General features: G+C 39.1%; 2 protein-coding genes across 3 annotated transcripts; both read left to right on the forward strand.

The window, feature by feature from the left end:
* Positions 1-1,587: 1,587 nt before the first annotated feature.
* Positions 1,588-5,318, forward strand: LOC147864388 (protein FLOWERING LOCUS D-like). Its single transcript, XM_087320173.1, has 3 exons — positions 1,588-3,623; positions 4,020-4,899; positions 4,997-5,318. Exons 1-2 carry the CDS (start codon positions 1,664-1,666, stop codon positions 4,814-4,816), a joined length of 2,757 nt encoding a protein of 918 aa, XP_087176299.1. The 5' UTR covers positions 1,588-1,663; the 3' UTR covers positions 4,817-4,899; positions 4,997-5,318.
* Positions 5,319-15,606: 10,288 nt separating this feature from the next.
* On the forward strand, positions 15,607-19,235 carry LOC147864389 (adenylate kinase 4-like). 2 transcript variants are annotated; one of them, XM_087320283.1, is made up of 7 exons: positions 15,607-15,723; positions 16,446-16,587; positions 17,257-17,402; positions 17,534-17,653; positions 17,823-17,990; positions 18,104-18,193; positions 18,931-19,235. In XM_087320283.1, exons 2-7 carry the CDS (start codon positions 16,476-16,478, stop codon positions 19,027-19,029), a joined length of 735 nt encoding a protein of 244 aa, XP_087176409.1. In that variant the 5' UTR covers positions 15,607-15,723; positions 16,446-16,475; the 3' UTR covers positions 19,030-19,235. The 2 variants fall into 2 exon arrangements, with proteins under 2 accessions (XP_087176409.1, XP_087176410.1); XM_087320284.1 differs by having other exon boundaries at positions 15,623-15,723; positions 16,462-16,587.
* Positions 19,236-23,703: the final 4,468 nt, after the last annotated feature.

Genomic DNA, 23,703 nt, shown 5'->3' on the forward strand with positions numbered 1-23,703 from the left:
GGAGGGAGAGAGAGAGAGAGAGAGAGAAAGAAAGAAAGAAAATATGTTCTAAAGTTAAAAGAACTTCTTTTGTGGCAATTGACAGTGCTAGAGAAGTCACGAAATCTCAACCATGAAGAGAGAGAACTTTGTAAGGTCACATATCATCATATTCGCCATTTGAATTGGTGTGTAGGGTGACATTGAGTTTGGAGTCGTCGTAGTCTTTAGATCCCATAGATAGAAGGGGTTCTATACTTTGCAGTAAGTTAGTCATGGTGATGTTTTTTTTTTCGTAATGAAAGCCATTATTTATGGAGAGAGAGAGAGAGAGAGAAATAAATAAATAAATAAAAGAGCTTAAAATAGAAGAAGCCCTAAGTTTATTTTCACACTATGTGCACGTCCGGGCACTTCTTCTCCTTTATCATATCACATAACATATGTTTACACATTTACCCTTCTCAAATAGAACTATATGCTATAGCCTATGAATTGTAATTTGTAACTATTAACACATGTACTATTGCTTTAGCCTTAGCAAAATTTGACGGTATTAACAAATTTTAAACCTTTATTTTTACGTTTTTATAAAATATAGGGAAAAGTACCAGGATACCCTTAAAAGTTCGTCTATTTACCAGAATGCCCATGGAAGGTCCAAATTTACCAAACTACCCCCTATATCCAAAAAATTACACTTTATAACGTAATTATACACTCAAAACTACAAGCCCTATTTACCAAAGATGGAAGAAATGGACTCGAACTAGCCCTATTTACCAAAGATTTGAGTGTATAATTACTTTAGAAAGTGTAATTTTTTGGACATATGGGTACGTAGCATGGTAAATTTGGAACTTCCAAGGGCATTCTAGTAAATAAACGAACTTCCAAGGGTATCCTGGTACTTTTCCCTAAAATATATGCTCGTGAAGATTGACGGTTTCATTTTCAGAATAACCTTCATATACGGTTAAATTTGCCCAAAAAATGGGCGTAGAAAAAGGCAACACTGCCGGAGTAGTACGACCGCAATTTTCTTTGTTAGAGCAAGTGGAATGTTTTTTTTTTTTGCCTCGGTGGAGTGTTCGTCTTGCCTATTGGCAATTCAATACATATGTTCTGCTACCCATATATATATATGTACATAGAGTGTAGTTAGCGGGTGACCATACTCCATTATGACACACACCCATTGTAAGTTGTGTTTTTCACACACACACACACACACACACACTTATTGATACATATACATAATTACATATGTGTTCTCACCAAAAAAATAGAGACTTCTTTGTGTGTGTGTGTGAGAGAGAGAGAGAGAGAGAGAGAGAGAGTGGGTGTGTGAGAGAGAGAGAGAGAGAGAGTGGGTGTGTGAGAGAGAGAGAGAGAGAGAGAGAGTGGGTGTGTGTGAGAGAGAGAGAGAGAGAGAGTGGGTGTGTGTGTGTGTGTGAGAGAGAGAGAGAGAGAGAGAGTGGGTGTGTGTGTGTGTGTGTGAGAGAGAGAGAGAGAGAGAGAGAGAGTGTGTGTGTGTGAGAGAGAGAGTCTGCACAAAACAGGGGATCCTTCTATCTCTCTCTCTGAGAGAGAGAGAGAGCGAGCAGAGGCTCTGTACGAAACAGGGGATTCTTCTGTGTGTGTGTGTGAGAGAGAGAGAGCGAGAGATAGCGTTCTTTTCTTCATGGACTCGACAGTTCGTAGCCTCTTCGGAGAAGAAGAAGAAGAAGAAGAAGTAGTAGTAGTAGAAGAAGAAGAGTCCCCCGAAGAAGATGTGGGAGCTGATGGTGAAACTCCGATTCGGTCTGAAGCAGTAGTCACGACAACAGATCAGGTAAGTGACATTCTTGAGAAGAATACTTCTTCCGATTTCACCTCAGAGAAGAATAATGTCAAAACAGAGGATGTTAAGGCTTTGGAAGTCTCTAGAAGTAACTCGGATGATCCAAGAATTGCTTCAGAAGAGGAAGTAAAAGAAGAAGATGAAACTATTCTGGGTGGGGTGGAATCTAGAGAAGGTGAGAATGATCTTAACAGCTTTGTAAAGAAGAAAAGAAAACGAACCGAGATTGCGATAGATGAAAAGCTTGAAGGAGGAAGAGGAGGGGGGAACTTTACTGGAATTGGTAAGAGTGTGAGAGCTCTTCGGCAACAAGCAAGAGGCTTGAGCTATGATGAGAATCTTATAGATCCCGTCATTGAAAACCATCTTGGTGGCGCTTCTGATCTTACAAAAGGCAAGAAAAAGAAGCCTTTGGATCCTGACAAAAACAAAGAGAAAGAAGCCTCCATTGCTGCTTCCATCGGGTTCCCCAAAGATTCCATAACCGAAGAAGAGATAGAATTTGGGGTCATGCAAACCATAGATGATGTTGAGCAAGACAATTATATAGAAGTAAGAAACCATATTCTTGCTCGATGGCGAGAGAGTGTTAATACATGGTTAGATGAAGCTCAGGTTATGGAAAACATCCGAATTCAACATAAGGTCCTGGTAGGGGTAGCCTATAAGTTCTTGTCCTCCTATGGCTATATCAATTTTGGGGTATCAAAAGCTATAAAAGCATTGATACCAGAAGATGAAACTAAGTCCACAGTCATTATCATTGGGGCTGGGCTAGCTGGATTAGCAGCAGCCCGCCAGCTTTTGGCTTTTGGCCATCGGGTTGCAGTAGTAGAAGGACGAAGTCGGCCTGGAGGGCGTGTTTACACTAGGAAAATGGAAGGAGGGGGCCATATTGCTGCAGCTGACCTTGGAGGTAGTGTCATAACAGGGTTGCATGGTAACCCTTTAGGTGTACTTGCTAGGCAGATCTCGGCCCCTTTGCACAAGATCCGCGAGAAATGCCCCTTATATCAACCTGATGGTTCACCCTTGGCTATAGATGTGGATGCAAAGGTTGAGGCTCAATTCAATAAGCTCTTAGATAGGTCTAGCCTATTAAGAGAGAAAATGGGGTTGATTGCTGAATCAATATCGTTAGGTGAAACTTTAGAAACATTGCGAGAAGATGCCAAGGTTGCTGAAGTTGTAGCTGAAAGGCAATTGTTTGATTGGCACCTTGCAAACCTTGAATATGCAAATGCAGGTCTTCTTTCCGAGCTTTCACTTGCATATTGGGACCAGGATGATCCATATGAGATGGGGGGTGATCATTGCTTTCTTGCTGGTGGGAATGTTCGGTTGGTTTCAGCGCTTGCAGATGGTATTCCTATTTTTTATGGTAAACAAGTACATACAATTCGCTATGGCTCTACCGGAGTTCAGGTAATAACATCTAATCAAGTTTTCGAAGGAGATATGGTCCTTTGTACTGTGCCTCTGGGAGTGTTGAAGCAAAAGATGATTAAATTTGAGCCAGAGCTCCCACAGAGAAAACTTGATGCAATACAGAGGCTCGGTTTTGGATTGTTAAATAAGGTGGCTATGCTTTTTCCTCGTGTTTTTTGGGGTTCTGATGTAGACACATTCGGGCATCTTGCGGAAAGCTCAGATCGAAGGGGAGAATTCTTTCTTTTTTACAGTTATGCGGCAGTATCAGGTGGCCCCCTCTTGCTGGCTCTTGTTGCAGGGGAAGCAGCAATCAAGTTTGAACTTATGCATCCTACGGAAGCGATTCAGCGTGTCCTAACCATTCTAAGAGGTAAGGTTATTACCCATGCATTTTCCTCAACCCATAAAATGCATCATTTGTTAGGGCAAAAGAATTATAGTTAAAGCCATTTTTTGGGTGTCATGTTCTTGTAAGCTATGAACTATGTGTTGACCATTCCAAGGGGTTACGGTTAAAGAACACTTTACACCAGTATTGCCTTTTTTCAATCTGGAGAAGGAAAATTTTAAGCCATTTTTGTTAGGACAAATGTGTTATTTGTAATTTGGTTAGGAGAAAAGTGCTTCTAATCTGTGAGGAGTGCATGTTAAATCCATTGCTTTAGTCATGAACCCATGACGTAATGGGTATAAAACATTAGTGTTATCACTGTAAACTTTGCAACTTCGATATTGACAATTTACTCATTTCTGTTATAATTACCAGGCATATATGAACCTCAAGGAATTTCTGTTCCAGATCCTATCCAGACAGTATGTACAAGATGGGGAGGAGACCCTCTCAGTTTTGGATCATATTCCCATGTTGCGGTTGGGGCCTCAGGTGATGACTATGATGTCTTAGCAGAGAGTGTGGGTGATGGTAGGCTTTTCTTTGCTGGAGAAGCTACCATCCGTAGGTACCCGGCAACAATGCATGGTGCATTTCTCAGTGGTTTGAGGGAGGCGCGTAACATAACCATCCAAGCTTCACAGCGGTCTGTTGCTGAAGTTGAACGATCAATGCCAAAGGATACACAAAGTTACGGCATGATTTTGGCAGGCTTGTTTCGTGAACCTGATTTAGAAGCCGGAAGCTTCTCAGTGCTTTTTGACCCTCGAACTAGTGAGCTCAATTCATATGTATTATTGCGGGTAGCGATTGGTATGGGTGCAAGTAAGAAAGTTAATGACATTGATCACCCTTCTTTACCGCAACGACTTTTGTCTCAACAACAATTGCATGTGCACCAACAACAGCATCTCCATCTTTACACGATGATATCTCGGCAACAAGCATTGGATCTAATGGAGGTTAAGGGAGGGGACACAATGCGCTTAATCTTCTTGTGTGATAATCTTGGAGTAAAATTAGTGGGTCGAAGAGGTATTGGAGCTTTAGGGGACTCTCTCGTGTCAGCTATCAAATGGGGTCAAGCTGCAAAAAAACATTTGAATGGAGTCTTGAATGTTAAACTGCCAAAGCAGCTGGCATCAATGGATGAAAACCTGGAAGTCACATAGCATTAGAAGAAGGCACAATCTCTATGTTTCAAAATGGCATGTGAGGAATGAGAAGAGCATGATTCAATCTTATGCAAAAAAAGGCGAGTTCTTTTCGTCGTCTCTTCTTGATGTGCTCAGGGATTTCATGATGCAACTCTATTTTCTGATGGTGGTTTGGTGTTTCTCTTGTATATGCAGATTCGTAAATGAACCTTAGGAGGAACCAATGAAGCAGAGGATTTCCTAGTATTTCTCCTTCAGGTGGGTTGCCTTGGCAAATTGAATGTTTGTGTATATACATGTACTGCATTGAAAAATGCATGGCTGACTGGTGCTCTTGAGGAACCAATAACATGTTTGCAGTTGTGGGCACCCATCATGTAACAAATTAACAATTTCAAAACTAATCATGATATTTGCAATTTGAAATTTTGTTGTTTTGTTGATCAGGATAAAACATTATGAAAAGAAAGCACCCCTTGTACATTGAATTCTGACAAACTTTTTGTGACCTTAAACCCATGAGTAATCTTTTCTCAAATTATGCCGTTTTAAAGAGTGATGACGTTATTTTGGTGAAAGGGAGGCTCCCCTCCCCAAGCAATAGAACCAATATGAAGATCGTCAATACACATTATGGATAATTTATGAGTTGGAACCTTCGTTGATGCCCCCTGATCCATATATCCATTTATGAGGATTTCATTATCGATCGGCCATCTCTCAAGGATTTCATTTGTTACTTGTGATTTTAGATTGCTTCAATAGGATTATACATTTGATTGTTGTGCCCAACTCTGCTCAACATATTTATTGGTGGAGACTCAAAGACATTGCTAGACATCATAGTTCCAGGATTTTGTCAAAGCCCTTTCATATAGTCTAGGCCATATCAGACATATGTTTTACCAGTGTACATGTTTCAATGGTTATAATATAATGATGATAATAACGACTTTGTGTACTATTGAAGACATGCCATGCCCTAAACAAACTATTTGAAAATTCCACTTCTCTACTATTGAGTGCATGTCTCCAAGTGGGTGGAACAATGGACTGCTTTGATGCAGAATTTTGTAGTGATTTTTCACATTGGTCATTTTTTTGTTTTTGTGCAGATAGCCTCCTAAGCATATGGGTTGAATGACATGATTTATAGGTTTTTGTGATGGAAGAGAGTATATGGATGTAGATAATTTCCAACTTCATTTGCAAAATCCTAGAATAAAGTCGTGACATATGAATTTGGTGTTAATAAATATTGCTTACCTCAAGATATTGTCCAAAGAGATGTTTTGCACAATGAACAACAATATAGTACTAGTAAATGCAATCAATGTTGCACATGAAGTAAATAAATCATGTAAGATTTATGCCAATTATATATGACGAGACTTTATTTCTCTCTTGTTTGGAGTATTTGATGCCTTTGTTCTGTGTATTATGGTGTCAATTTAAAGGTCTTCAATATGTCACACGAGTCATGGCAATAACTAAGATTCGGCAATGGTCTAGTTTCGGCTTAATTGGTTTGGTCTTGTCCAAACCAAACTGGTTTGGCCTTAAAAGGTGTCGCGATATTTTCCCGCTTGTGAGTCAGTTGGCTTGAACCACCAAGGTCTCGGACAAGGGAGGTTGGAAGCGGGTGAGCTACTTTTACGTCGAAACCGGTTGCTTTGGCTTGATGGCTAGTACGAAATCGGTTGCTCGATGGTTGGCTGGTCTTTGCTCGGTTGATCGACTATGCAAGCTGATCGGTGGTGATCGTCTGTCGATCGCGAACAACAACATGTTGTTTGTCGGCCTAGGCCAACAACTACCCTTCCTTGGGGCTTGCTTGTTGAACTATAAAAGTTCTACAAGCTCGGGGTTTGGTCGAACCTTTCATTGTTAGACGAGTTGGCGGCTCCCTGAACTTGGAAGGTTCAACCTCGATTCAACTTGCCGACCTCTACGAGCGCGTGGCAAGTTTTGGTTGGCGGACAACAACGGTGAGCTTGGCGAGTTTGTCCCCTTGTTGGCGTAGATCAAAGCGGCCCAACGGGCACAGGGAACAACGTTCCTCTCGTGGCGCCTACAGTCTCCAAGCGATCGTGAAAGCACCGGATGCAACAACAACATAGATTTTACCACAAAAAAGGGAGACCAACTTCACTCAATTTTTGAAGGGGAACAAAATGTTAATCACAATTGCAGCATAGAGCTAGCTACAACAAAGGAGAACCCAACGATCCTTATGCGCGACGCTCGGCCACAACCGAGCGTAGAATGATACACAAAAAACGGGAAATAAAACACGACACAAAGGAGAGGAAGATACACACACACTACACAGGAGGTTTACGTGGAAAACCCCAAATTAGGGGAAAAACCACGGCAGTCCACAGGCTGCAAACTGTCACTATGTAAGAATGTACAAAACAGTGAGTCCACAGAGGCAACGACCTCGTGCTCACGATCTTCGCCACAGGCGGCGGTTACAACAGAGGCAACGACCTCGATCTCTCTCTCTCTCTCTCTCTCTCTCTCTGTACAGTTACGCACTCTGATTTCGTGTAAAACAGAAAAATGACAACAACAACTAAAAGTTTGCCCTAAGTCATATTTATACTAATATGACTTTTCGGCTATTTACAAATATAGCCTCGATGGGCTCTTAGAAACATATTTACGAATATGTCTCTTCCTCCGGTTCTGCACCATCCGGCTCTCCGTAGCCGGGTACTCCTCATCCGGTTCACACCGGGCCTGTATCATCCGGCTCTCCGTAGCCGGGTACTCCTCATCCGGTTCACACCGGGCCTGTATCATCCGGCTCTCCGTAGTCGGGTACTACTCATCCGGTTCACACCGGGCCTGTATCATCCGGCTCTCCGTAGCCGTGTACTCCTCATACCGTTTCGGCCTCGGCCGAGTTTGTTCGTCAGCACTGTTCTTCTCCCTTCCCATCCGGAGAGACCTGTCTCCCAACACAAAGCGAGTGACAACAGGTAAGAGGGGCGAAGTACTCAACGACAATGGTGACTCCAACACACTCCCCTTTAAATGCACCTTATTTGGCAAATCTTGCATTCCTCCACGCGAAAGGCAAGCTCTCGAGCTGACTGTGGCGAACGCGGGCGGAAGCTATCCGTGGATAAGCCTCCGGTCGGCGAGCACTCGGGTTCGCAAAAGCGAACGGAGGCCTCACACGGTCTTGACTCCGCTACCTCGAGAGGAAGGGAAGGGGCATGGGAGCTTGAAGAGAGAGAGAGATCCAAGTACCCAAAGCAAAACTTAAGAAGAAAGAGCCCTTTTTACGAGCACCCCCTCTCCCTTTTTATAGAAAAAGGGACGGAAGATGCCACTTACAATAAATGAGGCAAATATTCCTCTCCTTTGCTAAAATTCAAGGCCTTGATTGATTTGTCAACATTGAGCCATGTCCTACATCAACTCCCTACACACATTTTTAACTCCATCTCTCTCTTACCTTTCAATGTACTTTCCTCTATCTGTACATGTGCACTTCACACCCCTTTCATGTGTACACATAGCACATAACCGTTTGCCCCTTTTTCCCCGATTTTCTCATCGTTTCTGAAAATCTTCACAACAACGGTTTGGGAGTTTCCAAACCTAAACTGAACTAGTTCCAAAACTGGTTAACGCTAACCAGTTTGACCAAATTGGTTAAGCCTAAACATGTTAGGAACCATTTTAGCCAAGCTGATAAAGCCTTAACAAGTTTTGAAACTGGTTTGGCCCAAATTTGTTCAGTTCGGCTTGAGCCAACCCAAACTAATTAAGAAAGCTCAAGCCTAAATTGAACCAAACCAAATTTCCAAACTAACAAACCATTTAAAAACGGTTTAACAGTCCAGTTCAGGCTTGAGCCGAGCTTGCCAATTCCTAGTAGTAACATATGCAGTAACAAACTAGAATTTTGTAACTAACATACTAAACTAACAAGGATATGTTGTTAACCTAAAGTAAATGTCTTTGAGTAGAAATGCGTACAACTAAACCTTATTTTACTATCCTTACACAGGGCAAGGAAGCAAACTCATCCCTTTATTTCAATTCACAACTAGATTGGGTCGCCATATTCTAGCTCCTCAAACTGCCCGAGAGCCGACTGTTGCAAAGGTCTGGCACACATATCATGTTCCTCACACAATTACCACCAAGTTTTGGAAAAAATTCTGGAAACAACAACACACACGGCGAATCACCACTTTCTAATGGCTATTAATACATAGGTCACTATCGGTTGGTGCATGACAGTGTGGGAACCTTAGCTCTCCTAATTGTGTAGCGTGCCCAAATGCAATAGAATCAATCCGACACGCTTTGTGGGACTGCCCAGAGTCCCATCGAATATGGCAGGGGGTTGGCCGCTTATTGCAATTATGCCAAGTGCAAGGCTTAATCAAGTGGGGAAATATATGTTGGCTATCATGTCAGGCCCCAATTGTCAGATATGAGCATCAAGAGGAGGGGATGACTTTGGTGATAAAAACACAAGAGGTTTTTTTCTCCACCATTGACAATGTCCATGCAACTCCTATCAATGCCAAATCTCAAGTTGTGTTGGAATTGGTCAGCCCAAGAACTCTTTGGACTCTACGGAAACAACGATGTAGACGAGTCTTCTCAAACCAAACCGCACAACCAATAGTGTTAATGCAAGAGATATGGAGTGAAGTTGTAGCTTCTCTAAAAAGCCAATATGATGGCCTCAAGGGCGACTTCGATGGAGTTGAAAGACAACGACTAGCCTTCATCCAGCAATGGTCGACCTCCCCCTTTATTGAGTCGGTGGGCATCCACATAAGATGGACCTATCGCGTCCCTACAAGGATTTGTATATATTAATCGCATATGTAAAATTTTATAACTAATGGAAGGAGTTTTTTTGGGGGGGGGGGAAACTTATTTTACTTTTTCTAAAATTTTGGACATTTCTTATTAGAAGGGTGCTACAAAAATTATGAGTTATCCCCATTAAAGAGCTTATGCACATAACCTCCATATTGTTGATTGATTATACATAATTTAATGGTCTAATCTTTGAAATTATGCAATTCTTTATGGATGAAACACATAGCTTGAGGTAGAAGATATTTCCTTGTCTTCTTCGAACCACAACTTGATACATAAAGAGATCAATCCATTCATTGTGGTTCTTGATAAGCTTGATCATTGTCATTCAACCCCCGTGTGGTATATTTTCTATGTCAAGGCATCTTTCTACCACATGAGATCTGTATTGAAGTCTTCAGGATTAGCACAATTGTACTTCGTTAAAAACTCAAATAGTTTCAAAATACTTTGATGATTACCAAAGGGTTTGGTGAGATACCGTTTTCATCTCCAAATAATCAAGTGCAACATGGATGCTTGCACATTACCAAAAATCAAGAATAAGTTGACTTTTTTTCCATATAAATTGCTACCCCTTTAGTTAGGAAGAAATACAAGAGGTGTCATATGTACAAGAGGTAGGCCTCATATACAGCTATGTGACTTCAATTAATTCTAAAATTGTGAAACCTAAAGTGATCCTTCGATAGTCCAGGGACGGTGCAACAAATTTCTACCTTACTTGATGATCTTCTATAAAGAAATTTAGGCATCAATTAAGGTTAGAATCTTCATGAAAATTGTTCTTTAACCTATGGAAACATATGATGATCAAGTGTAAGACTTTACTATGTCCAAAGCAATCAAATGTTTATTTTGGAAAAGTTAAGATATTCAACCTTGCTATGTGGTGCTTATTGAATGTATGAAGAATGAGAAAGTGACTAAAACTTTAGAGTATGTTTTGAAGGTTTAGCCAAGTATGTCTAGTACGATCCCTCAAGCTAATCATTCTTGGATTCGAGTGCTTATTTATGTCATCAATTGTCGAAGATACATACATTAATGTTTCTCTCATTGATCAGGCTAATTTAGTTATAGTGTGTAAATCAATTACTTAATCATATTTATAGCCGTAAGCAATCAAAAGACAAATTTATGAATGTGTAACCAAAAGAATGCAAGATTTTCTCTCATGTATTGGGCCTAAATTTGCTATAGTTTAATTGGATATGAATTCACATTTGTTGTCTCAAGTAGTCATATATGTGGCATTCATCAACTGTGCACATATATGACTACTTGAGAGTCGAGACAACACATGTGAATTCATATCCAATTAAACTATAGCAAATTTAGGCCCAATACATGAGAGAAAATCTTGCATTCATATATGAAGAATTGGTCAAGCATCAAGAGGCAATTTTTGAATGCGCATTGGAAGGAGTGAGTAACCAAGAGTGTTGTTTGATTTGTAAGTGTTATGCCCTTGCTATCATATCATTTACAAGAGTGTGCAAATCTATCTTACATGCATCGCTATGAAATTCCCTTTTGCTAATGTAGCAAAACAAATTGAGAAAGTAATGGATATACGTTTAGCACCCCACCTCTATGACCTTTGGAATGCTACTTGAGAAAGGTGCATATAAACCATGAAAACCCAAATTATTTTAGGAGACGACGCAACGTTTTCAATTGTGGGTTACGTAAAATATATATCATGTTTCCTTTGGCTCAATGCAACATGCATCAAAAAGTAGTGAAAGATGTACTAATGTTTTGAAGCAAGCCATTGTGTGTGAGACAATCAAGAAAAAGAAGATCATGAAGATGGAGAGGTGTTTGGCAAGCAAAGATAAAAAGAGGAAGAGGAAGGTGACTTCTGTTGGAAATTTGTCGAGAATCATGAAATCATGAGAGAACAATGAAATGAAAGCAAGATCAATTTTATTTGTACTAGCATATGCGACAACAATCCACGAAAAGTGAAATCCACAATAATTTGTAGAAAGGAGAATATTTATTATGTTGTGTGAAATGGGTCAAAATCTCATTGAGAAAGCTATAAAATGTCATTATGCAAATACATCAAAACATTTCACTTTCATGTTTGTGCTTGCCATATTCTATATTGCGAGGGACTGAGTATGCATTTGGACTTCGAGAGGCATTTGTAAACCGTGAAAGTTAAGAAAAAGACAAATTCATTTTATGAAAATAATCATACGAAGTATATAAGTGTTGTTGATCCTCTCTCTATGGGGTACATTATTATACATATATGTCTACATATAACATCTTTGAGTGTTCAAATGCCCATGCATTTCTTTTTACAAACAACCAATTAAAGATCTAATCAAAAGTTTTGTTGTATGCAGATTGCATTGGTTTTTAAAAGTTGGTTCGTCATTACATTTGAAATTATAAAGCCATTATGCCATACTGTGTTTTGCATGAAATTTGTTGTTTTACTAACATCGAATGAGAGATGGTGAAGTAGGAAAATCGTGCATATTAAGAGGTTGGCATAATGGGAAGTCAAGTCACAAATGAACCAAACGAGAAAGAAAAAGGGGAATCTTGTACACCACATTTGTAAAGCATCATCAAGCAGTCATGAATCAACACAAAGGAGCAAGTGGAGAAAGAAAAGACTAGTTCTACTTGTACACACTATTGCTAATGAGGTCACGCGACTATGTCTAGAGTTGAACCATTCATACATTGAAGAAAATGTGCCAAATTCGATCAAGAAAGATATGAATTCTTTTCTCTTGGACCAGAAATGTATTTTTGTCCTTCATATTTTACAAGTGATTGGGGAAGCATTTTAACGTTACATCAATAGAATTTGGAATGCAAGTTTTGAAAATGTGTTTGTAAAGCTAAAGAATTACTACAATTATGAAGATTGCATTATAAGCACAACATATTGATAGATTGTGCATCATTAGAATACATTACTTACAAAAATTGTTACACAAACAAAGCTTGTCGATCTTGTTGGAACCCATGATGATTCCACTTGGCTCTCAAACTCCCTCATATCCTCTACAACCTTCAATGTGAAGAATGATATTTGTACACATTAATTTGATGACAACTATAATGGGGTTCTAGAAATAGACTTTAAGCAGTTGTAGTTTGACATGCGTAATGTGTGTCCTATAATTTGTTTAGTTGTTGCAAGACAAACAATGATATGTTCAAATATAAACATTGACTCATAGGCTACTTACTTGAAGAAGATATGAACATGAGCTAGTCCTTGGAAGGTGTGAATTCATTGTGTCTAAATTTGTTTGAAATAAAAATTGCATGATTGTTAGAGTAAGTTTGGAATTTCAATGAATGGGGCCGAACTCAATAGTTTTATGAATTTGTGGTTTCTTGGAAAAAAAACCTAGAAAATAAAATTCACAATTAAGATGCAAAAGAACCTTACAAGGATATGAATCAATATTTAAATAAAGTACAAATAAATAGGTCACAATTCTTGTAACTTCTTTTAGAATATGGTGGTTTGTTCATACACCCACAAAATGATTCATGGGAGGAACTTCCTCAAACATAGTTATATTGGACAACCCTTGGCATTTTATTCATTGCCAAAATAATATATTGTTCTCACATACAAATAGACAAAAAGAGTATTCCAATTAAAATCATACACTATGAGATATGGAAGAGAATGGGCAAGAAAAGCAAGTTCACACAATTTACCATATATAGTTAGACAACATCATAAGTGATATAAGTTTCTTTCAAAAAGAAACGATTGCAAACTTCCGTTATGAATATAAATTCCATATTCAAATAGATGACCGTATACATACATCAAATGATACGTAAAAGTCCATGTCCATATTGATAACAATATATATGCATTGTCAAAAGAACATATGCACATACTTTCACAAGGATCTCTATATTTGAAACACTTGGTATTTCCATCAGCTTGGTGTATTTTGATTCTTGTACCCTTTGTTAGACGCACATTTCTCTTCAAGTTTATAACTTTACTCGGGATTGCGTACATTTCTTTTTATTGTACATGCTATGGCTATGATCTTCTCAACTTTATATCATAACTGAAATGAACATATTGTTGTTTTAAAAATGGTTACAAATAGAACATGAAAATAACGTGCTACTCCATAAACATGCTAAAATTGATGCAAAAGAGATGGAAACGTGAAGAATTAATAAATGCAAGAGTTTTAAATCTATTTCAGCCCCACAATGTTTTTAGGCAAAGGAGAAAACCTTTGAAAGCAACATTGAAGCTAAGATTAATTCAAGCTTCACGTTGATATATGATCAAGATGATGTTTGATGTGTAACTAATGGTGCAGAGGAGATGATTTTGTGAGTATCACCCATTATTTGGACACAAAACCAATTATTGGGTTGATAAGTAAGTGGTAAAACATTTGTGAGTGGTACACATCCGTAGTTGAACATGGAGAGTATTGCTTTTGGACTTTATTGACATACCAACCAACACATTGAATAATAGTCATAGGCTTTACACATAAAGGATCCATTCCTTCAATGTAGAAGGATAATGAGAAGCACAATATCCTAACTACATAATCAACCTTATATGTGTAAACATATATACATAGCTTCATTATTATGGGCTAACTAAGGTAAACGCGGGCAAATACCTTCGTAGAAATGATGTTATCCATATTCTCATAATAACCAGCCACAAAAAAAATCCAACATAAAATGAAAATATAATAACATAGCAAGATATGGTATAGGGATTAGCCAAGATCGATGCCCCAACTAGGGGCCTCCTAAGGCATGTGTAGTCAATGTTGTCATGGGACATGGGGAGGTCATCACATCAATTATACTGAATGTATTGGATTGTTATCATGCTAGACCATTGAATCTAGTGAAAATCTATCATAATGGTAGCATTCACCATTCATCTCAAATTGTGAGGAGTGCCACAACAATCACTCATAGATGTAGGAAATTCACACACATGACTACATTCATACCTATAGGTATAGTACTTGATGTATGAGGATGACACACATCCGCTACCATCATGGGTAGCAAGGGTTGTGTTGGATTAGCCATTGGAATACACATCATATCAAACACTTCAATGGGCACAAGTTAGAAGTTGTCAAACCACAAACAAAACGGAATTTAGTGTCACGTGAACACATCAAACTCCATCGGCCCATTGTAGGAGGATGCAGACACTAGGAAAGAAAAGAAAGGACAACACGAGAACACAACCTCAAAACGGAAAGAATGATACAACGAGACATGCATAAAGAATGATAGTAGCAGATGCATGTGTGGATGGAGGGGAGTAGCAGAGGCGCAACACGACGAGATTGCGAGGACCCGAGATCTCGGCTTCTAGTAATCAAAACGGAAAGAATGATACAGCGAGACAGGCATAAAGAATGATAGTAGCAGATGCATGTGTGGATGGAGGGGAGTAGCAGAGGCGCAACATGACGAGATTGCGAGGACCCGAGATCTTGACTTCTAGTAATCACTTGTTCGATAGTGCCCAAGGAGTAGGAACGACTATTTCAACATTCCCAGGAGGGCGTTCACGCGCAAGCCCAAAGTTAGAGCGAATGCACATATAGATAGAGAGGCTACGAGATGCGATGAATGATGGAGGCTACGAGATGCGATGATCGATCACGGCTATAAGATGCGATGAATGATCGAGGTTATAAGATGCGAATGATGAATGATCGATCGAGGCTATAAGATGCGATGAGATGTGATGAATGATTGAGGCTATATAAGGTGCGATGGATCATCGGCGAAGAGACCAATGGCAGGGAAGGCATGCTAAAGTGATGGGGTCCAATTACTACTCTAACTTTGGAGTGGGACAAATTGTGTGGAGAGAGACTTTGGGGATCTTATAATGCTATGGACTCCTCCTGCTCCTCTTTCATGAACTTTTTTTTGGCAGAGTAGGGCATAACATTACATTCTTTGCAGATCCATTACTAGTACTACTCCTACTACATAATCTGCTGCTGCTACCTCAACCCTAACACTCTTCCTTCTCCATCTCAGATCAGGTTTGTCTCTGCCCCTCTCTCTCTCTCTCTCTCTCTCTCTCTCTTTAGATTTAGGTTTTTCTTTCTGCAGTTATCTTTCTCTAGGTTTTGGGTTTTCTCTGTAGTTCTCTTTACATGGATTTTATGCCTTGTTCTGTCTTTTTGCAATTGTTTCACTTGTCCAATTTGGGTTCCTGTTTTGACTGCTATTTCTCTTATGTTTTCTATTGATTTATTCTTTCTGGTTTTTCTTACCTCTCCTTTCTTCTGCTTCTTGTTTCTAATGGCCTCCACCTATGTTTCTGACTTGTTTTCTCTGTCTTCCTCTCTTAGTATTTTCTTTATAAAAATCATATTTTCCTTTCATTGCCTTCTTTGTTGTTTCTAATGGCCTCTCTCTTGTTTTCCCTTGCTTCATTTTTCTGTATCTTATTTTTGTTTTTGTTTATTCCGTTATCCCCCTTGTTGTAGCCTCTCTTGTTTTTTAAAAAGAGCAAATCCTTTTGGTTTGATTTATTTTCATGAATTTTCTAAATTTTTTAATTATTTTGAAAAGCTTCTTTTTAATTGATTTATTTAAATGGATTTCCTTGCTTCCAATTTGCGCAAATTGGTTTCCCCCAATTTAGCTGATCTATTTTAATGATTTTTCTTCTTGTTAATTTGGTTTTCAAATGATTATTTTTCTATTTAGTCAATTTTTATCTCCATGACTTTTTTCTTATTTTAAATCTTCTCCCCAGTTTCACCATTTATCAGGTTTTCCTCTTATAATGGCCTCTGCTTCAGCTGATTTGGGTGATGTGGCCACACCTGACCTCATGACTGAGCTGCTTCGAAGGATGAAATGTGCCCCCAAGCCCGATAAACGCGTGATTCTTATTGGTACTTATGCTGTTGTTAACCCTGTCCGATAAGACATTTGGTGTTAATCCTAGACTTAGGGAGCTTTTAGGAAGAGGGGGAGGGCTATTCTAGAAATAAATCAGGGATTTTCTTAATTTTTAAATTCATTAGGATTATTTTGATAAATTTACTCGAGGATTCTGATGCCAAAGAGCTTAAATAAAGAACACAACTGCATACATTTGTCATGGAGTGGATGATGGTATTAATATTGTCAGCACTTACCATTTGCATTCATTTAAATTAATGGTTTGATACTATGCTATATATGGCCAGAGAAATCTTGGTTATTCAAGAAAGAGCTAACTGAAGAATGCTATAGTGTATGCATATCTTGTGGAATAGATGATGCCATTGTATTATAATTACTAAATATTGAAATCTGAATCCCATGCAGCAAGACTCTACTTTGTATGAGAGACTCAAGCTAACTATATGACACTAATGCATGCATTTCTTGCGGATAATGATTAGATTATCTTATGGATACGTACTACTAGAAAGCCATATAATGGCTCATAGAAGACTGTAATGTGTATGAAAGCTAACTAAACAACATCGGTGAATGTATATGCTTCTTATATATATGAATAACCCACCTCCAGAGGAACTTATGTGTAAACAACATCAATTTAATTTTCTTTTCAGGACCTCCTGGAAGTGGCAAAGGAACTCAATCTCCATTATTGAAAGATGAGTATTGTCTTTGCCATTTAGCAACCGGAGATATGCTTCGTGCAGCTGTGGCAGCCAAAACACCCCTGGGATTGAAAGCTAAGGAAACAATGGAAAAGGTAGCTGATAGCTCATCCAAGAAAATGATCACTTAACAGAAGAAAAGAATCATGGGCAGAGACGAGAAAATCGTTTTCTCTTACAGTGGTTCCTTCATCAATTTTAATTTTAATTTGTGGTGTTACTATAGGGGGAGCTTGTATCAGATGAATTGGTGGTGGGCATTATAGATGAGGCCATAAAGAAACCGTCTTGTGAGAAAGGATTTATACTTGATGGATTTCCACGAACTGTGCCGCAAGCTGAAAAGGTTTCTATTTTGGGTTCTATGCATATAACATGGATTGGCCTCTGTCAAGCACAATATATATTAACAAACATTTAATGTTCAAGCACAATATGTATATTACCTTTGCTTGGCTTCTGTACTCTTATTGAGGTTTGCTGATACAATTATTTTTATTTTGGTTATCATACAGCTTGATGCTATGCTCAAGGAAAAAGGAGTAAAGATTGACAAAGTTCTAAATTTTGAGATTGCGGATCAGATTCTAGAGGAGAGAATAACAGGCCGTTGGATCCATCCTGCAAGTGGTCGGTCATACCATACAAAATTTGCTCCGCCAAAAGTGTCTGGCAAGGATGATGTGAGTTTCAATGTTTTTATCTTATAGAGGATATATGCATGAGGGATTACATAACCAGCATCATTGCATGTTATAAAAAAACACTGTTTGGTGATTGGTGTTATGTGTCCTAGATAACTGGGGAACCTCTTATTCAACGGAAGGATGACAATGCCGAAGTATTGAAAAGCAGATTAGAGGCTTTCCATAGACAAACACAACCGGTATGTGAAACTCCTAAGTTCTAATGAAATATGTCAGATTAGAGGCTTTCATGTGTGCAAAAAGAGATACAAGAATGGTTGATCCATGGTATATGCCTATCATTATCATGTAAGAAATTTTTGTTCATGTATGTAAAACAGTTTGGACAAGAAATGAATATGATCGATTCATCGTAGACTTCTTATCATTATCACATGAATCAATTAAAGCGAGATCCACATTTGGTGATGTAGAAACACTTCACCGTAATAAAGCTAGCTCATGTTGTTGCATAATACCTAATTAAATTTAACTATACTTAGTTTGAACGAAATATTTGACATTTGGTGATATTACCCATTGGATCTGTGTTTTCTGAAAAATAATACCACATAGTTTTTAATACTTTTTATCATCACAAGATGTCAACATCGTTAGTCTCATTTTGCTTACTTACATACATCATCATGGAAAAACCACAATGAACTAATAATATAATTTCAGTGTTAGTCTGTTTCAGCTATGCTTGGAGATTTCATCATTGTAAAAAGAGGACAAATAAATAACAATAATGTTGTTGAAAGTATCGAAGATGGGTGCAAAATAGAACTTGTAGTTTTGGAATGTGGTATTTACTATTGACATTGTTGAGGAAAAAACAAACAACAATAATAATGGCTTGAAAATCGTTAATTAGGCTGGATGTTCAGATTGATGAAGAAAGCTGGCTCTTAACTTACTTTTATGATGGTTCCAGGTGATTGACTACTATGCACAAAAAGGAATTGCTGTTAGTTTGCATGCGGACAAGCCACCAAAGGATGTGGCTGTGGAGATTAAAGAAGCTCTAAAGTAGAAAATTTAATTGTTATATAGTCTCTTTTGAAATGCAAACACAAATGAGATGACGAGCTTTTCTATAGCATTGAAATTGACATTCCCTTTCTTTTTTGTACCGGTGGAGGCTTGTTCCAATTTTCTCCCTGGTATCAAATAATTTTGTTCGGTCATTAAGACAAAAACTAATTGATTCTGCATGTAAAAATATGCAGTTATGCCTAATGGCACTTGGAAATAATTGTGGATCTTTTTTGTGCTGCCTTGTGAATTTTCAATGAATCATGCGAGGATTTTTTAGAGGAAAGAAATGGATTTATTGGTCATTTAGTGAAAGATATAGTGAACAACTTGCCCCATGATACAGGAATAGTAGAGATGGGGGTGATGGTAACATGTATTTTTGTATACCCGGCCCTACCCCTCTCTCAATATTTTTTAGTAAAATTGTTGAACATTGAGAGCCACTACTCAAGTTCATATGTACTAATGTAAACATGTTCCATTTTTGGCCCCGTACTTCATATTTGATCTTTGGAAGCTTATCTATCTCTCTCCCTTTCTTGCATCATATTGTCTCATGTGGACCTATTCTTATCTATTTGTGTGTGTGTCTCTCTGTTTCTCCTTTTTTTAGATTATGTTTAGTCTCTCTTGTACAATAGTAGTGCTTCTTGATTGTCTTCTTTTTGGTAGTACAGATTGTACCTGTCTTACTATATAGATAATGTAAATATTTGGCCTAGGCCACACAAATAATATCATGAAATGATCCTGTCCCACATGCTAATGCATGATCATCAAATGACATGATTCAAGTGGCGATAATGCAAGGTGGCAAGCATTTATGCGTCTAGTAGGGATCGGCAACGGTTCGGTTTAGGTTTAATCAATTTGGCCTTATCCAAGCCAAACCGATTTCTAAACCGGTTAAGGGGTTAACCAGTTTGGCCTAAACCGTTTCTAAACCTGATAAGCCTAAACTGGTTTGGCCCAAACCAATTAAGCTCTATATTATAAGGGTTTGTAGTGATTCCCCAATATTCTATAAAACTCACAATGCCCAAGTTCATTGACATAAGACTACACTTGAAATAAGATAAAACATTCTATCATGAATAACCGAATCTCCATTATGACCTCATTAACCATGACGCAAATAACTTCCAAGCCATGCTTAAATATTGAATCTAGCTTTCATTCAAAAAAAGTGACTCATAACTCAATCCTATTTGGCCTTATACTTGTCGAAAATTTTGGAAACGACAATACAAACCTTGAGATAGAATAAGTTTGATGTATTCTATTATTTCAAGATATTAAAAAATCCAAACTTATTGGGTTTATTTTATGAAGAATAAGTTTGATGTATTCTATTATTTCAAGATATTAAAAAATCAGGTTGAAAAGGAGTCTAATGCAAATATCAAAATATTAAGGTCAGATGGCGGGGGAGAATATTTCTCTCTCGAGTTTTCAATTTTTTTGTATGACTGTGGCATTCGTAGGAAATTCACATGTAGGTATACACCCCAACAAAATGGGGTTGCAAAGAGAAAAAATAGAGTGATTGCTGAAATTGCTAGATGCATGCTAAATGAGACAAATATGCCTCGCTTTTGGGTTGATGCAGTGTTTATTAAAGTTTACCTCATTAATAGAAGTCCAACTACAAGTGTGCAAATAATAACACTTGAAGAAGCATGGTCTAGTAGAAAACCTGTTGAGAATCGAAATCAACTTCCCATTGGAACAATGTTCACACTAGTTAGTGGACAACTTACTAGGATAGATTTGTAATTAGTAGAAAGGGTAGTTGCCCTAGACTAGTTGGTATTTAAACCAATCTTTTGTAACTGAGTAACTGTTGGATGTAATATACACTTTTCTTGTTTAGAGCTCTCTCTCTCTCTCTCTCTCTCTCTCTCTCTCTCTCTTGTCTTACTGCACTCACATAGACACAATCGCTTCCGTTGCACCAACCACGACTCTCATTCTTCACATGGTATCAGAGCGCGTGGTAGCTTGATCCAAGCCCTTCGCCCTTACACGTGTTGTGTTCAGGCTCGTATTAAGAGAGAACTAACTGATCGCTATAGCAACGATCTGCACAATTCGCATCAAGAGCAGAAGAAGTTTGACAATGAACACTCAAACGGGAAGCGCTCTTCCCATTGAGAAGGCTTTCGATAGAACAAACTTTGCATCTTGGGAGTACAAGATGCATCGGTACCTTGTTGGACAAGGTTACTGGAGCTACATCGAGGGAGGTCACGAAACGCAACCCAACCCGACACACGCCGACTACCTAGCATGGGAGCAGGCCGTGAGCCGTGTGCTGTACTACCTTGTGTCATGTGTTCATGACCACATGCTCGGCTTTATTCAAGATTCGAAAACGCCGAAAGAAACTTGGGGAAATCTCAAGAAGATTTTTGCGGCCAATACGGTTGCACAAAAACTCCACCTTTGACAGGAGCTAAACAACATGCAATAGAGGGACATGTCGATCACCGGCTATACCTTGAAGATCAAGGAGTTGTGTGATGCCCTTGGTTCGATTATTTTCATCATCGACGATGACGAAATGGTGCAAATATGCCGCGACAGCTTGGCACCTCAATTTGGCACGATTAGATCAGCCATTCTTGCGAGGGAGAACCCTCCCTCATTTTTCAACCTTCAATTGATTCTTTTGGTCGAAGAAAATCACGTTCGACAAAGGAACAATGTGCATGATGGTCACATCCTCTACTCCCAATTGGATGAGGGAAGAGGATTTGGCCGTGGAAATAGAGGTCGGTTCGGACGAGGTCGACATGGTCGATCGACCCAAGAGTGTAACTCACACCAATGGCAAGAGGACAGGAACAATCCCAGAGAGTTCGATAGAAGGGGGAGCCATCCCGCAGGGCCGAGAAATCGTAACAAATTGATCGAATGCGGGTACTGTGGAAAACTTGGTCACTATGAAGAGGAGTGCTGAAAGAAGAAGCGAGAGTTGGCCTCGAACAACCGACAACTCATGAACTACGCTTCGAATTCCGACTATGACGATCGTGGCGGGATGTTCGTAATGAGGCATGAAGCACATTCGATGTCGGCACAGACCCCGACTAGCACCTCTTCCTCAGACAATGTATGGTTTTTTGACTCGGGAGCATCCAATCACATGAAGATTGGTTCCGAGAATTAGGAAAGCCCGATCGACTTGACTATGTCGGAACTGAAGATGATATGACTTATCCATTTCGGCTTGTCGGAAATGTTCCATTCGGAAATGACGGCAAACAAACCTACCTCAATAACGTCTTGCATGTTCCAAGCATCATGAAAAACCTGGTCTCGGTAGGCCAGATTGTCGAACAAGGCATGCAAGTACGATTCAACAACGAAGGGTGCTTCATTGAAAGAGATGATCGACTCATAGCTCACGGTCACCGAGAAGGCCGAATGTTCATCCTCGAATTAGAGGAGGTGAAGTCGGCTATGTTCACAAAAGGCCTCAAAGTTGAAACATACTTGAAACTGTGGCACAAGAGAATCGGCCACAACAATCTTTAAAAGCTCCAGAACATGCAGTCGAAAGGAGTCGTAATCGGACTCCTGACATTTACCGAGAAAGAGATTACGGGCATATGCGAGGCGTGCCAATTCGGAAAACAACACCGACATCCATTCCTGAAAGAGCGGAATGTGAGTAAAGGGATCCTGGATGTAGTACATTAAGATATGTGGGGACCAGCCTAGACGGCAACATTCGGAGGTTTCCGCTACTATGTCACGTTCATCGACAACTTCTCCAGGCACACCTGGATCTACCCTATGCGGCAGAAGAGTGAAGTGTTCGGACATCTCCAAAAGTTTAAAAATGAAGTCGAAAAAGTGACGGGTCGGTACGTACAATGCCTTCGATCAGATGGAGGCAAGGAGTATTTCTCGGACGAATTTACGGCGTATATCCGAAAGGAAGGAATTCGACGAGAATTCTCGTGTAGACATACACCTCAACAAAATGGTGTAGCCGAACGGAAGAATCGGCACATAGTAGAGGTTACACGGGCAATTATGAATGAGAAGAACATGCTGAAATCATATTGGGCAAAAGTGGCGAACACGGCCATATATCTCATGAACAGGTGTACAAACTCTGGGCTACACGATGTTGTTGTGATGTTGCACGTCCAGTGAGAGAAAAAGTGAAAAAGTGTGGTTCCACGCACATTACACAAATACTTGTAAAAATGAAAATAAATCAATAATCCTAAGGCCTAATGGCATTGAGTGCGTATAGAGGGGTGTAAGTAAGATTTGAACCTTGCACCTCCAAGATAGGAAGCAATTAGCTTACCACTAAAGCTACTACTAAATGCTTTAGATTTTGTATCTTTCCTTGTCATATTCTGTATTCCATGGGAAACAAACGTACAAAACCGTGTGCACAAAACCATGGATTTAAGCCCATGGTTTTATGCATGTCATAAGCAAAACCGTGTGCACAAAACCATGGTTTTAGCCGATGGTTTTGTGCATGTCACAAGCATGCAGAGACCTATAAAAGCCTCTAGTTGGGCTTGTGTAAGGGGGGTCAATTTGGAGATCATAATCATCATCATCATCAATAATAATAATATAATACTTTTCTTATTCTTCTTCTTGACATCTACCTTCTTCTCAAGTATAAAAATCTTCG

This window comes from Azolla caroliniana, unplaced genomic scaffold (assembly GCF_043228905.1).
Source record: "Azolla caroliniana isolate FFs.n. ecotype wild unplaced genomic scaffold, voAzoCaro1.0.p SCAF_5, whole genome shotgun sequence".
Lineage (NCBI taxonomy): Eukaryota > Viridiplantae > Streptophyta > Polypodiopsida > Salviniales > Salviniaceae > Azolla > Azolla caroliniana.